Genomic DNA, 16,306 nt, shown 5'->3' with positions numbered 1-16,306 from the left:
CAACACCTCTGCCGTCCCCCCTTGCACTTATCAGCTTTTACCGTCAGTCCCACCTCCTTGAGGCAGCCCAGCCCCCTCTTCACCTGGGACACCTGTTCCTCCCAGGTCTGGCTAAAGATGCACGTTATCAGTGTCTGCCAGGGCCAAGTTCTCCATCCCTCTCAGCTTGTCTAGAATCTCCCCAGGCCTAGGCATGGGGTCGGCATCGGACACTGTGATGGCTTTAAGCTTCTGATAGCCCCCATAAAACCAGATCATCCTGTCTCGCTTGGGGATCAGCCCCCCGGGTGAGGCCCATGGGCTGTAAAATGGCTGGATCCCATCTAAAGCCAGCATGTCCCTGACCTCTCTCTCCAGGTTCTGGGCTGCTTTCCCAGTGACTCTGAACGGGGAACACCTGATGGGGAGATTGTCTCCCACCTCAGGGAAGAGATCCCCCAGGGGGTCTTCCCCCTTCTCCATCCAATCCTCCCCCTTCAGGTCCAGGGGTCCCCTCACTCTCCTCCCATCCAGCAGCTCGAAAGGGAAGAACCCTGTGGATTCCTGGGGCACCACCAGCTGTCTCCCGATTCCCCCCAGTTCTACTTCCCCTTGGGGAGCCCATTTCCGGTACAGGAATCCCTCCTCCTGCAGGACTCTGTCCCTGCAGCCTTCCCCAAGGGGGTTTGCAGCGCTGTGGCCAGCAAGTTCTCTCAGCTTCTCCAAGGAGGGATCCCTCTGCAGCTCGGTCTGGGATTCAGCAGCTGGGGCAGGGAGTGGGACCTGCTCCCTCTCGCTGGCTGGGCCTGGGGTCACAGCCCCCCGAGCCCTGTCCCTGGTAGCTCCCTCCCTGCTGTGTAATCACTTCCCAGCAGCACGTCTGGACCAGGCAAACCTGTTTGGCAGCTGACCTGTCCTGCCCGGGTGTCCCCCCACTCAGCTGGGATCTCAGCTCCCCCCGTTGCTCAGCGCTGCCCTTGCTGTCCCAGTGGGGGCAAGCAGCGAGCTCTCTGCTCTGGTCACAGCATCAGAGCCAGCGTGAGCCCCCTCTCCGGTGTGCAGGGGGGCGGGAAGCATCTCTCCCTCCCCCTCAGCCCCAGGGGGCTGGTTACAGGTAGGCAGGTTTCCTGAGCCCAGCAGCCCCTCCCCCCTGCCAGCCAGGTTATTTGCATTTTCACCGACCATTTTCATCCTAGCCAATTGGTTCCCTGGATTTGAATTTAAACCCTCGGACGTTACAGGAGCGGGGCCTGGATCCTGTCCCATGGGGAGACAGTCACCCCTCAACAGGGCCTCCCAGCCGATATCCTGGAGAACCCCAACTACCAGCCAACCCAACCCTTCTGGGTCTGCACAGGGATCTGGGCCATAGGCAGGGCGAGGGGCTTCACCCCAGGGAACTTCACCCAGGTTCCACAGTCCCTCAGCATCTGGGGCTGCACCACCACAGTTCTCTCTGTCCCAGGGTCTCGCCCCCGCAGGCGTGTTTCCCCACTGACCCCTGGGCAGCCCCCTATGTTTCTCTGCTCCACCATCACCAGTCCACGCTGCTGCTGCTTCTCATGCAGCTTTTCCTCAGGCTCTTGCTTTCTCTTACGGTCCTCTCGCTTTCTCAGGCTCTGCTCCCATCCCATCCGTCTCCAGTCTCCTGATGGGGAACCCAATCGTGAAGACCCTTGTCTGATTGGGGACCAGACTCCCGGGGATGCCTGGCTGATGCTCCAGCTGCTCTCAGATTCTCTTGTAGCCCCATCAGGGCCAGGAATCTGCTCCTCAGAGTGGTCCTTCTCCTCCAACTGCACGATTAACTGTGCCTTGGTGAATTTCCCCATGCGTAACCCTTTCTTTGTGCACAGGATCACAATGTCCTTCTTAAGGAGATGGTGATAGACCATCACTTCACCGTTCCCAAGTGGCTCTGGACTCACAGGCCTGTGTGCTCTTGGCTCCCCCATGGTTTCCAGGAAGAACCCCTGGTGTGCCAGCCCTTCTCGTGATCACCACCTCTTTGCCAGGGTCGAGCTGCAGACTCCTCCGCCTCTGGGACTGCTCCTGCAATCCCCAGGGGAACCCTGCTACTGCAAAGATCCTTCTCTCTCCCAAGGTCCAGCGGCAAGCTCCTCTACCCCTGAGACTGCTCGCTGCAATCCTCAGGGGGACCCCGTTACTCCAACAGTCCTTCTCGCTGGTCACACACTCCCAGAGGTTAACTGCCCCCTGAAACCGTCCCTCTCTGAGCCTTCAGCACGCCTGGTCCTCATTATCCCTCCTTTGTTTTACTGCTCCCCAGTCACTTACTGCAAGCAGCGCCATTCACGGGGTGCAGTACATCCCACCACTCCCACCAGTTGTCACGGAGTCCCCGGGCGATGCTCTGGAACTGCTCCCCACCAAGCCAGTCAGGACTTTGGGGAGCCTCCTCTCCCTTGGAGCAGACTTGTTCAGGGCAAGAAGCTCACACAGCTTCACCTCCTGGGTCTCTCTTTGGAGCATTCAGCATCCTCTGCTCCTCCGTGCGCTTCCCACAGCGAGTCCACCCCAGCGGGGTCCTGGGGAAGCCACTGGGTTCTGCACCCCCACTTTGCAGTCAGACGTGACTCTCAGCCAGCCAGTAACACAGAGGTTTATTCGATGACAGGAACAGGGTCTAAAACAGAGCTTGTAGATACAGCGAACCGGACCCCTCAGCTGGGTCCATTCTGGGGGGGGGTACAGTGAGCCAGACCCCCAGGTCTGTCCTCCACCCTTGACCCCAGCCAGCTCCAGACTAACAACCCCTCCCAGCCCCTCCTCTCTCCTCAGCCCCTTTCCCGGGCCAGGAGGTCACCTGATCCCTTTGTCTCCAACACCTTCAGCTGGCACCTTTGCAGAGGAGGGGCCCAGGCCATCAGTTGCTAGGAGACAGAGTGTCAGACATTTAGGTGCACAGGCCCTTTGCTCTGCCAGATACTTAAGAACTGCCTTGGGGACACTGAGGCACCAACACAGTACTCAGAGAAAACATTAAGAACTTTCCCAGTTCGTCACAGAGCCTTGGGGCAGGAACCAACTCTTTCCATGTGTGGAGCCCTGATCTCAGTCAGGGCCTCTTTATGGTTCCCTAATGCTAATAAGAAGCCACAGCTGGTACTGCAGTCAGCAAACAGCTAATTTTCTACAATGAAGAAAGATGCTAATCCAAGCCTGTATCATGACTGTGTGCAGTTTTTTAAGAGATTGCAGCCTAGTATCCAAATTTTGATACACCTTTGTTAGCAACTGTGTCACACTACATCTCACAGTACACACACCTCCTATTGTCATTTACATTGCAGTAGCCACCAGAAGTCAACCTACCAGGGCCCCAGTGTGCTAGGTACTGTACAGACATGCAGGAAATGGCAGTCCCTGTCCCAGTGAGGTTATACTCTAAATGACAAGACGGACAAAGCCGTAGGGACAAACAAGCGGTCTAGAGAATTGGGGTAGGGGTGTCACAACGGGATGTATGCAAATCTTAGCCAGTCAGGAGGAGCCATCAGAACTGACCACTTCCTTGTTGCATTCCAAAGTTACAGATGTGGAGCTGCTTGGGAATTTTCCATCACATGCATTTCAGTTTGGGATGATGAAAACAAAATGTTCCAACATTTCTAAATCAGAAATTTTGGGACCTTTTCATTCTGCAAAAAGAGGTCAATAATTTCAGCATTCCATCCCAGTTCAGGATGAAAAAAGGTTGAAATATTGGAATGTCCCACCAGAGAGAACCTCTGCTTATGGCTTTGCTCTGCACAGCAAGTTTTACCCATCAAGCTTGTGGATGGTGTAAGCAGGCAGGCAGATTTGCTAGCCAGCAAATGGTAAAAAGGTAAAGCCCATGAGTCAGTCCGAGCCCCTGGACTCAGGGTTCATGGCATTAAAATAAAAAGATCCAAAACATGAGCAATGTGACTCAGGACACTAGGTCACAGCAGCCAGAGATATTTCTTTCTAGTTTTCAGTAAGCAGAGCGGACAAGGAACACGCCCTTCTCCTGGCCCCCTTTTCTTTATTTCCCCTGTCCTATCACAGTCCTGCCCGAGTTGAGTCAAGAATCAGGCAGGGAGCCAGGGAATCCTTTACATGCTGAACACAGGCAGAGCCTTTCCACCTTGTCCCAATGGAGCTGTGCTCCTCCTAAGTCACTTAGGAGCTTTTGAATATCTCACTTCTTGTGCCCAAAAGGTTCGTATCCTGGGCTCTCATTTGCAGTAGACATTTAAACAAATTACAGTAATGATTGTAGAGTGCCTAAGTATCGTCTACTCTGCTTTTTGTTTGTTTTTGTTTTTCCTTCCTCTGGCTTATAGTCATTTGCGTTTGCTCTGATGGCAACAAACACAATGAATGCTTTAACAAGGCAACTCATATATGTCAATAAGTTCAGCCAATAACTGACTTAATCATGTTCCTATTACACCACATGGGTGCTAACTACAATGTGACCTTTACTGGCTGCTCTGAAGACACTGTAATTCATTTCTCTGGGTGTGAGCGTGACTTGTCTGACAGTCATTTGCAGAAGAGAGCACTGAAATCACTTCTAGAGGCAAACTGCATGTGAGCATGAACACCCTTCTCCAGCCGAGGTCACCTCCGCATCCGTTGAGAGCAGGGAGGTTGCTTTAACTTTGCCAATAGCTGGCACGCCGTTAGAATTCCAAATTCTGATATGATTCCTCCATATCACAGCACAACTTGAGTGATGGGGCAGTCAGTTGGAATTAAGAGGTCCAATCATTTGTGATGCAATATGGGGATTGTGTCAGACTAACCTGTAAATTCAAAATCCCAATTACTTTCACTACAGTGCTTTGCCTTCACTATAATATGGCAGTCAGTGAGCTAAATCAGCCAATCACCTGTCGGAATCCAGAGCAGTTACAGTACTGTTTGTTCCCTTTGGGAATAACAGACGTGCTTCTTATCACACTAGTGAGTAACCACAGGTCAAAGCATTGAGGGTTTCTCCACGGATACAAATGCAGCAGAAAGCTTTTGCAATATGCAAAATAAAAACCCAAACAGCAGTAAAGTAGCACTTTACTCTGTGGTAGTTTTTGTCATGTGAAATCTAAAGAAGCTGAACCAACATGATTTTCAATTAGTATAAAAATTAAGGGGATTCTTTTATCTCTGCTTATGCCAACATTATTCCAAATACAAAATAAAATTGTTAATGAAGAGAGAGTTGTGCAGAACTTAGGTTGGAGTTTGCTGAGATTTGTTTCAATGTTTTCCAGTTGGGTTCACGTGCCTGAGTTTTTCATTGAGTTTGGGGTTTAAATAAATCAAAAATGTCTGAATATATGTGAAACCAGAAGTGTCCACTGGGATTTTAAGTAAATACACCTCTACTGCGATATAACGCTGTCCTCGGGAGCCAAAAAATCTTACTGCATTATAGGTGAAACCGCGTTATATCTAACTTGATTTGATCCGCTAGAGCGCGCAGCCCCCACCCCTACCCCTGGAGCGCTGCTTTACTGCCTTAAATCCGAATTCATGTTATATCGGGTGGTGTTATATCGGGGTAGAGGTGTATATAAATCAACCTACGTTTTCCTTATCGATCCTTAGTGAATTCTTCAATGAACACAAACTCAGTTTTGACTTTGTAATGTAAGCCCAGCAGCAGACTTGGCTTGGGGTTTCAGTCATTTTGCAGAGCTCTAAATCACAGCTTTTCTGACATTTATTGGAGTCGAAGGGCCTAATTCTCTTGTGACCTATCATAGAGTTAATCAGGGGTAACTCCATGGACATCAGTAATGTGACACCAGTATAAAGGAGGTGGTAAATCAGGTTCCTCCATTACATGTGATTTGCTATACAGATTCAGATCACTGGTCCTTCCTGTCCAGCATCCTGCCTTTAGCCCCGCCCCAACACCTGTACTTCAGACAAACATATGAATAGCAAATCCAAACCATAATGCAGCTAGCCAACAGCATAATCCTGCACATTGTGGGGAAATGCCTTCCTGATCTCTGTAGCGATCATCTTATGCATATACCATGACATGAGATTGCCACTCTCTTTAGTTGTGGACCTAAAATAAACCAGTCCTTTGGAAAACTCCAGTTAAAGTTTCTGACTATATATTCACTGGGGACCAAGAGGAGGCTGTTCTAAGTTTTTGGTAAGGCTCCTATTCAAAGCCTGACTTTTGCTATTATCAAGACACTCTCTTTGAATCCAATGATACTTTTCCCATGGAGGTAGTATTAGGATTGTTTGGGATGCAATGCACCAATGCACTATTGTTGGCTATTAGATTTTACTGTCCAGCTTGACCTTTCGGTTTGTCTGCATGCTCAGTGAAATTACACAGGCTCTTGGCATGGCTGGTTTTGTCTAAAGGAGCGGGCCCTCTTTTTGTCTTTGTTTCCCTCTAGCTATGGTGACATGGTGCCCAAGACGATTGCTGGAAAGATATTTGGCTCCATTTGCTCGCTGAGTGGAGTGCTGGTCATTGCTCTGCCTGTCCCAGTTATTGTTTCCAATTTCAGCCGAATTTATCATCAGAATCAGAGAGCTGACAAGCGAAGAGCACAAAAGGTAAGTTCCATTTATCCCAGATAGCACCTTCCACTGACAGACTGCACAGTTTACAGCCACACCACATTAATGTGATATTGCTTTACTGGTAGTAGCACTAGCAATGCAGACGCAACATGGGCATTTTATCACGATGGGAGTTGCTAGCATTAAAGGAAGAATAAAAGATACACACAAATCACAGGGCTTGGTCACCTAGACCATTCCCCCACAGGGGAAGACTCGTTCCCTATGATATTGTAACAAATCCATGATCACACAGGAATTTCACTGTTGTCTCTGTGTCACACAGCATGGCTATTGGGAACTTTATGGAAAAAGCAGGGATAGAATTCACAGCCTTCTGCTCCAAAAGTCCAACTTGTTACACTTAAGCTAATGGCAAATCTCAAAATCATTGTGTATAAGTCATATGAGACACAATTGCCACTTCTGTTTCTATCTAGTAAGGGCAGTGGTACACACACACACACACACTTTACCTACATCTACGTACATGTGCATTTACTTACATCTATACAAACACACTCATCTGCCCACATCTATATACACACAATCTAGTTCACTACAATGTATTTTCATCTAATCTTGTTTTAAATCTATGAAGCAATGGGGTTTCCATTGCTGCCTTTTATTACACATCAGCCTGGTTCCACTGTGATAAAAAATGTGCATCCTTATTTTTTATCTTTATTAAGAGTTATTCACCCTTTCAGCAGTGTGGTCCCTTTGTAGTCTTATCATGTCCGAGTTTTTTTTTAAAAAGCTACTGCAAGTAATACAGAATTAAAGGCTGGCCATAACCAGCAGCTCCTGGGAGTTTCTGGGGTTTGCTCGTGATATACTAATATATTCAGTGCAAAAATATAACACATGTATTTCATTCTTCATTTTGGACCTGCCAACTTATACTAGAGCCAGGATTGCAGAATCAGGTTTGTATAGCTACTAGAGACTAATGCCCAGTCTACACTTAAAATTTAGGTCGACCTAACTATGTCGCTCAGGAATGTGAAAAATTCACACCTGAGAGATGTGGTTAACCCAACTTAAGCCCCAGTTTAGACTCTATTAGTTGGATGAAGGAATTCTTCTGTCAACCTAGCTACTGCCTCTCAAGGGGATGGCTTACCTACAGCAATGGAAAACCCTTTCCAATACTGTAGTAAGTGTCTACACTACGGCTGTGTAGCTGCGGTGCTGTAGCATTTGTAGTGTAGATCTAGCCTAAAGATTTCTTTTCTTCTGTGAAATGTTGTCGGTCAGGAATCCAGTGCTAGGGGACTTGGTGGAGGATAGTAGAAGAAAGATGTGTTATTTCTACCCCAGGCAGGTATCTAGAGTTTGTCTCCATCTTGCATCTCAGAGAGACCGGCAAATTCACAGATGTTGGCATTCTGGACCTATAGGATAGCAACAAGTGGACAGCTGCCATGCAGAAATGAAATGCATCAGCCATATATTAGCTCTGGGTGTTGCATCTACATTCAAAATGGATTTGACAGTGTATATATATCCTTTAAAATCTTATAAAAATTCTCCATTTTACCAGCTATTTGAAATAGAGTGTAACACAATGTAATTTAGATGAAAAACATAATATAAATACATAATAATGTAAATATGAAATATATATAAATACACATACACCTGCCCATTTGGTAAAAAGTGTCATCCACACAGTTGTTTCACATGGCATTAGCCATCATGTGGCTGGTATGAGTCTCTACAGTAATTCATGTAGGACTCAGTCTTGCAATGTGATCTGACTTCAGTGGGACGGCATGTGGGCATAGGGCTCACACAAGCAGATCCCTTTGGGTTTAAATTTTAATGCTAAGTAGCTTATACAGCAGAGCCTCACTGTATTTCTATTCATTTCCAATGTTTTAGCTGTGATGGTCCCAGAATATTAGAGAGATAAGGTGGGTGAGGTGATACCTTTTATTGGACCAACTTCTGTTGGTGAAAGAGACAAGCTTTCGAGATTACATAGACCTGAAGAAGAGCTCTGTGTAAGCTAGAAAGCTTGTCTCTTTCACCAACAGAACTTGGACCAATAAAAGTTACCTGACCTACCTTGTCTCTGTGTATCGATACTACAATCCTGCCGTATAAATTCCACAAATGGATAGACGTGTGGAGGTAGAGACGACAGACTGGTACATTAGATTAGATTAGATTTGAAAAGCTTTGGTGTGTAGCAGTTTAGTGAGTATTTATATATATCCCCCTCCTCCAAGCACATCAATGATTTGGTAACATAGGCTCTGGTCTGACATCTCTGAAGTCAGTGTACAGATTCTCAGCTGGTGTAAGTCAGCGCAGCTCCAGCGACTCCATCAGTGCACACAGGGGCAGCTCCAGGTACCAGCATGCCAAGTGCATGCTTGGGGTGGCAAGCCACAGGAGGCACTCTGCCGGTCACCGCGAGGGCGGCAGGCAGGCTGCCTTCGGTGGCATGCCTGCGGAGGGTCCGCTGGTCCCGCGGCTTCGGCAGACCTCCTGCAGGCTGCCGCTGAATCCAAGGGACCGGGTACCTCCCTGCGGCAAGCTGCCGAAGGCAGCCTGCCTGCCGTGCTTGGGGCGGCAAAATGCCTAGAGCCACCCCTGAGTGCACACCAGCTGAGAATCTGGTTCCATGTGGATTTTGATCAGTGACAGCAGTATCAGGCCCAGACTTGAGAAGCCTTTAGGTAAACTGAGCTTTGGCTTTTTGGCTTTATGTTATGGTGCAGCCTGGAAGATAGAATCAAGTATCTACAGACTGGAAATCAAACTATCCAGAATTCCAATACAGCCACCTGGTTGGACACAAGGTTATATTTCAAGACAGCGAAAGTCTAGCCTCTGCTGGTTCATCTTTGCAACTGCTAAATTGCTATGTATGGCATTTATTATAAGACGGGTTGAAGTGTTATGCTCATACAAAGCACACGGGATCTTTATAAAGGAAGGTAAATACACAGCATTTATTGAGAATACAACAGTTAGCATATGCTTTTTAGTCACACACACATACACACACACACAGAGTCCTGCCAGTGATGTTCACAGTTACCAGTCTGTTGTAGCTCAAGTCAATCTAATGGCCAGTTAGATTGAGCACGAGTGTGGAGCTGGGCTCTTGTCGGTCACAATCCGATGCTCCTTGAGTGTGGCAAGACGAACCCAAAGTCCCATGGCCAAGCACCCTGTTTTTATAGATTATTTTCTATGTTGAAGTCTATGGATTTTGCTCTGTCAGTTTGTGACTGGTTACTTCTTAATTGGTGTAAACATTGCAATACACCTCTGAGCCCACGTCCAGACTACCCCGCCGTATCGGCGGGTTAAAATCGATTGCTCGGGGATCGATATATCGCGTCTAGTCTAGACGCGATATATCGATCCCCGAGCGCGCTTACATCGATTCCGGAACTCCATCAACCCGAACGGAGTTCCGGAATCGACACGGAGAGCCACGGACATCGATCCCGCGCCGTCTAGACGGGTGAGTAATTCGATCTTAGATATTCGACTTCAGCTACGTTATTCACGTAGCTGAAGTTGCGTATCTAAGATCGATTTTCCTCCCCTAGTCTGGACGAGGCCTATGAGGGTCATCCTGTCCTTTGTTCCGATTTAATCAATTGTCCTTAGAGATGCCAGCTCCACCTCAGGGTGGTCAATCTGCCCTTCATTATGGATGCGCGTTGATGATTCTTTGAAGTCCTTTAAGTCTCTTTACTTCTTCTTCCTTGACTCTGGCTATAACAATGGCCTTCACACCTTATCTTTTTCTGATGCATGCATTTCTCATTCACACAAACAGATTGAGAATACAAACAATAGTATTTTATATGAGCAAAAAGGCATTGCAAATTAAACCTTGCTAAGTTTTACAATCAATAACTAAGACAATATACACTGAGACCCAGGCCTTTAATGTTTCTCTAATCTATTTAACATAGACACAATAGACAATCCTGTCTCTTACTTACTAAACCTTAAAACAAAGGAATGTATATTTAACTAGAGTGCCTAATTTGTAATACATATAGGAAACCATAGTAGACAATATAACTTATCCTAAAACAAAAAGGTGATCATAATTAGTCATAAGGATTGTTCTGGTCTGTCATTCCTTTCTGCTATTCAAAAAGAGTGGCTAATAGGATGAAATCAAACCATACATTAATTCTCGTAGTACATTATAAAATCCAGCTCCTACAGAAGCAAGTAAGGTATCTATAGGCTGCACAAATTCTCAGCTACCACACCACTCTAAGGCTTTGTCTACACTGGAACTTTGTTGGCAAAACTTTTTTCATTCAGGGATGTGAAAAAAACCACACACCCCCGAATGACAAAAGTTTTGCCAACAAAAAGCGCCGGTGTGAACACGCTTTGTTGGCAGAAGAGCTCTCCTGCCAAAAAAGCTGCCACGTGTGCCGCTTGTTGTGGGTGAAAGTGGCTACACTTCGCACCTTATAGTGGCACGTCTGTAGTGGCACAGTTGTGTCACTAAAAGATGCGTGGTGTATACATAGCCTGAACTGCCTCATGCATATACTCCAGTTCCCATCTGGAGAAGCGAGTGTCTGCCCGTTCATGAATTCCTCACCCACCTACCTGCAGCTTGTCAATCAATTAAGTTAAACTATGTTCCAACCTTGATATTCATAGAAGGTCCTTAGAGAGGAATGAGGCCATTAATCTGAAAGTGGATTTCATCATTATTATCTGTGGTTGAGATCACTGCACTGTTCCAGTGCTGCTTCCTTATAGCCCCGCTGTTAAATCTTTGTGACATTTAATCATATGTAAAATCAAGCTACTCACCTACCTACCTACTAGTGAAAAGACCTGAGAGCCGTAGGTAGCAGAGGCGCATGTGCCCCTTGGGAGGAATGAATGTTGTTACGGATACAGAACCATCCTCACACAAGTTTATATTTAATCGTGGAATAATTTCACTTTCAAACCAGGAAGAGTGCAAAGGAGATACAAATGACAGTAAAAGCAAAGAGACACCACAAGCTAGCTTCAAACCCCAGAGATTGCTATACAATAACCAGATGATCTGTAACGTAGCAGAGGGGATGCAGTCATGTCTCTGTTCTGGAGCTGAACATCACAGGAACAGCTCAGGAATCAAGACAACCGAGGGGAGAGAAGAGCCAATGACATCTAGCTCACTGATGCACACAGTCCATTCCACCAGACATAATGTTTAGGGCAGGGGTTCTCAAAGTCTTTCAGAGTATGCACCCCATTTTACCATAGAATTGAGCCTGGATCTTCACTTCCTTCCACCGGTGTAAATCAGGAGTATATCTACTGAAAGTCTATGGAATAATGCTGGTGTAAAACTAGCAGGAGTGAGTGAAGAATCACACTCATTCTCTCTTGGGCACCTCTCCACCAATTCACAGTTGCCTACCTTTACTTTTCTCAGTGAGTGTGAGGTGCTACCATTCTGAGCAGAGGTGTTTTATACCTCACCTTTGTATTTACTTTACATAGGAGTAAATGATTACATTCAGAGCCAGGCAGGGGAGACCTATGCCTGGTAGATTGTAAGGATATTGTAATCAAGACAGAGTATTTACATTCAGTGTATGTCTACACTACAGGCACCACTGCTGTAGTATTGTAGAGTCAACACTTACCAGAGTGATGGCAGAGCTTTTTCAGTTGCTGTAGTTTTTCCAAGAGGCGGTAGCTTGGTTGATGGAAGAATTCTTTTGTTGACGTAGCTGTGTTTGCAGTAGGGTTAGGTTAACCCAGTGACATCGCAGCTCTGAACAATGTAGCTAGGTTGACCCAAGTTTTAGCTGTAGCCCAAGCCTCAGCCTTAAGTATCGGACACAAAAAAGGTCCAGCTGAATCTTGTTGCCGAGTGGGAACGTTAAGTAATGTTCCCTGTAGCAAATCTGAAAATAAAATAAAAACTGGTGATGGGGCTGACTCATCTTTTTTATGCTCTAGAGACAAATACTCAGTAATTGACTTTCTTCTAACTAGCTTAAATAGCACCTAGGCACCTCCTTGTCTTTTACAGAACAGACTGAAGTAAAGCTATTAAGCACTAAAGTGTCTGTTGCTAAGTCCAAGTGACAGCCATTGCAACAAGAGCTGTAATGAGTTGAATTTCTCCTGCAATAATGAACAAAGAGCAATATATTATTAAATACAAGTTTTATAAACAAACACACATGGAAATGAATAAAATCAAGACTGAGCTCTAGGAGAAATAAATAAAACATGCATATGCTCCAGCTTCTCACTTGCAATCAGAGATGACTGTAGAAAATAATTTGATTTTGAATAGAGTTTGTGATAGACAAGGAATCCCAAAGCAATTCAGAAAGCACTGATACTGGTAAGGATGGGATATGAGGCTAAGTCTGAGCTTTTCAAAGCTGCCTAAGGGATTTGGGTGCCCAGTTCCCATGGGATTAGGGAATTAAGTGCCTAAAGCTCTTAAACTTCTTTGAAAAATCACAATCTAAATTCCTATCCTCTACTCTGGATGAGCGTTGAAGCATATTGTGGAGTCATGGATGGAAAGCTCCCTTCTCTAAGATCCCTCAGAGTTCCAACAGGCCAGACTTCCTCAAGACTCAGTCATTGTCCATCTTCTCTCACAAGCAACGAAGTGTGTACAGTGAGCTTGCAAAACTGCCTCCTGTGTTGCATCTGTTCTGTGCTGATAGGATTTCAGTCTCTAGCACTGTCAATCCTCCAGCTTTCTCCAGCAGTAAAATCCCCTTTTAAAATTCACCACAAAATCCCCTTTACTGAACAATTCTGTCCCAAATAGCACCAGAATCTCAAGTCAGAAGAATATATTTCAACAGGTAATAACTGAATATCATGCACCCTCAAAGCTACGAGCTAATGGAAAATTTAACTTTGGTTCCCTGGAGGACAGATCCGCAATCCATCCCATCTGCGTGCAGAGACTTCAATTTCAGACCTTGGAATCACAATATAAAGAACAACAAAACCATGTCCAATTAACAATTAATTTCCCGGCACTGTGAATTTACAGGTCATTCAAATATCTTTTAAGCAACTACAAACACAATCCACTCATTGCTAAATAGCAACATCTATTACAGATTCAAATGTCTAATTTAAAAAAGAAAACATCCCCCATTGCCTTAATTTACAATGTCATTTGTGACTAAAAAAACATTTTAAAGAGAAAAAAGCCTTTGCAAATGTTGTTTTGGACAAATACTATACAATATTATGTTATTATGGCAGCCTCTCTGGGCTCACTTATTTTATTGCAACTAACACAACAGGCCCTAACTGAGACAGGAGCCCCATTGCCTGGTACCGTACATTCAGTGAGAGACAATTACTACACTAAAGAACTTACTATTTAAACAGATGACTCACCCATGGTCACACAAGACACCTGTAGCAGAACCAAGAGTTGAATACACATCTCCTGGGTTCTAAGTCCATGCTGTAGCCACAAGTCTATCCTCCCACATTGCTATGGTATCACTTCCATGCAGTCAGCATTCATATTGAAGATTTTTGCATGGATTCATTTTTCTCCTTTTTTTTTGTGGTTGGCCGATTATCTGTTTTGTAAAGAGATATGTGCCGCTAACTTTCATGTTCACATGATTGATTGCTGCTCTTATCAGGTTTGCTGTATTGACACACACAGTGGATAATTGTTTTCCTAGATTTGAATTCCCCTTTCTAATTCCCCTTGGCATTGGATGAATTGCTGGATTTGTAAAGTTTTCTCAAGTCAAAAGCATGAGTAATCCTCACATGCTGATTACTGTAGGAATACTAAAGAGAAAGACATACACAGAGCAATGCACTAATGATAGTCTCACTGGGGATTTGTCTATGGGAGTTTAGAAGCTACTTTGAACATCATGTGGATTCCAGCACCATCCTCCTGGAGGTTTGACTTCCATCTGCTAGAGTAGCACAAATATAAGTAATGGTTAAATTTCCCACCTAAATAGTAATAGCTCTTTTTATCTGTACATCTCAAGGGACTTTATGAAGGAAGTAAACCATATTACTCCCATTTTACAGACAGGAAAACAGAAGCACAAAGAGGTGAAGTGGCTTGTCCAAGGTCACCCAGCAGGCCACTGACAGAGCCAGGAATAGAACACATGTCTCCTAAATCTCTGCCTCCTGGATCACATACCAAGCTTGTCATTTAACTGTAGCTGGTGAATATTGCAGGAGGACCTTTAGGGCGTGCATCCTACATCCCCATAGTCCCTGGCAAGACCTGTCTGAAATGTGGGCTAGTGCGAGGAAGGAAGGGTGGGGCGTAGGCCTTGCTCACTGAGGGATGCAGCAAGTTAACAATTCTGATGCTTCCCTGAGTACAGGGAGTGTAAGTGTATCTGGTATCAGAGGAGTCATGCAAGCAGTGGCGGGATAAAAGCTCTTTGCACACGTGCTAGCCCTGTGCATCCACATCAGGGCTGTCATACACTGTTCCCTTTAAGGAGCAAGCTAAGCGATGGCATTTTTTGCGTGAAACACCACAAATGCATTTCCTAGGTTTTGGCTGTGCTAAATAAGCCTTAGGCTCTCTCTCTTTTCTCGGTCTGTCACCAGCATGGTAAATATTTTGAGTGTGTCAGTTATTGTAAATGCTTTAAAAGAACTTCAGTCTATTGCAGGAAGCACAACTGTTATGGAACATAAATACATTTTAAAATGTAGAGCTAGAAATGGTTTCCTCCTGTTTTAATGAACTCTTTTAAAAGGGGTAGGCATAGCTGGAGTGCTGCTGCAGTCTGGCTACTCTCAGAAGGTCAGTGGTACCAACTGACACATTGTAGGGCAGCCCTGAGGCTGCTCTAAACTACAGCAAGGTTAGCACAAATGTAAAGCCAGTCTAAGAATCAGGGCATACCCCACTCTGCCGCATCCCATGGAGACAAGCCACAGCAAAACATCTGACTCATTAAACAGAAAATCTGTCAGCAGCCAGATATTCCCCTCTCCCTAGTCTCCAATTTAATATTCAGACCATGTATCTATATTCTCTTCCAAATTTCCCCAGCCTTTGCAGTTTTGCTCAAAAGAATTTCAATTTGCAGGCTCCTAAACTTAGATAAATGCAGCTCAATGCGTGACTTAGACTTGGGTCATCTAATGAGCAGTAGTAAAGGCAGAAATAACGTGAGCATGTCATATCTGGCTGAATGTGACATTCAAATAGATGTACAGATAGGAGGATAAGAGTGAGATTAAACCTGAGTTCTCCATCTTAATTTGAGTTTTAGGTGCGGCTGCATTATTTCAGGAAGTTGAGAAATGGGAAGGCATTCAACGGCACTTCTGCTTCCCTACTTTATCATGTGCTAAATCCCAGCTGTTGTTGCTGCTCAGGAGGTATTGGCCTAACGCGGAGATGAGTTCAAATGGCATGAGCAAATATTTGCAGATGTTTTATTAAAATCCACGCACATGTCCTTGAAAAACAAACTGAGATAAAATTTTGCCTTAAAGAGGAGACAAAAAAATACCCATTATCAGTTTAAACACCTAAAAGATAAATTGCTCTTCCCCCAAACTGTATTACAAGAGAATTAATTAGAAGGAGATTTGGCAATCTGAATGCATTGTGCAGTGTCGTCAAAGTCTCTCCTCTGGCATGCAGCGAAGACCGGGTCAGCCTCAGTGGGAGATAAATTGATCATTTCTGACAAGGTTCATTTGGTAAATTTGAGGGAGTGACGGGGAATGTTTATTT

At 45.3% G+C, this 16,306-nt stretch overlaps 1 protein-coding gene across 5 annotated transcripts in view; it reads left to right on the top strand.

Annotated features, from left to right (window-relative positions):
* KCND3 (potassium voltage-gated channel subfamily D member 3) overlaps positions 1–16,306 on the top strand; it is a 259,189-nt gene that overhangs the window by 198,591 nt on the left and 44,292 nt on the right. For all 5 annotated transcript variants that reach the window (XM_030561717.1, XM_030561718.1, XM_030561720.1 and 2 more), the window contains exon 3: positions 6,399–6,561. In XM_030561717.1, coding sequence (XP_030417577.1) covers positions 6,399–6,561 — 163 coding nt within the window. The remainder of the gene's footprint in view (positions 1–6,398; positions 6,562–16,306) is intronic.

This window comes from Gopherus evgoodei, chromosome 4, assembly GCF_007399415.2.
Source record: "Gopherus evgoodei ecotype Sinaloan lineage chromosome 4, rGopEvg1_v1.p, whole genome shotgun sequence".
NCBI lineage: Eukaryota > Metazoa > Chordata > Testudines > Testudinidae > Gopherus > Gopherus evgoodei.
Note: the sequence above shows the minus strand (reverse complement) of the source record. Positions and strands in the feature narration are given on the sequence as shown.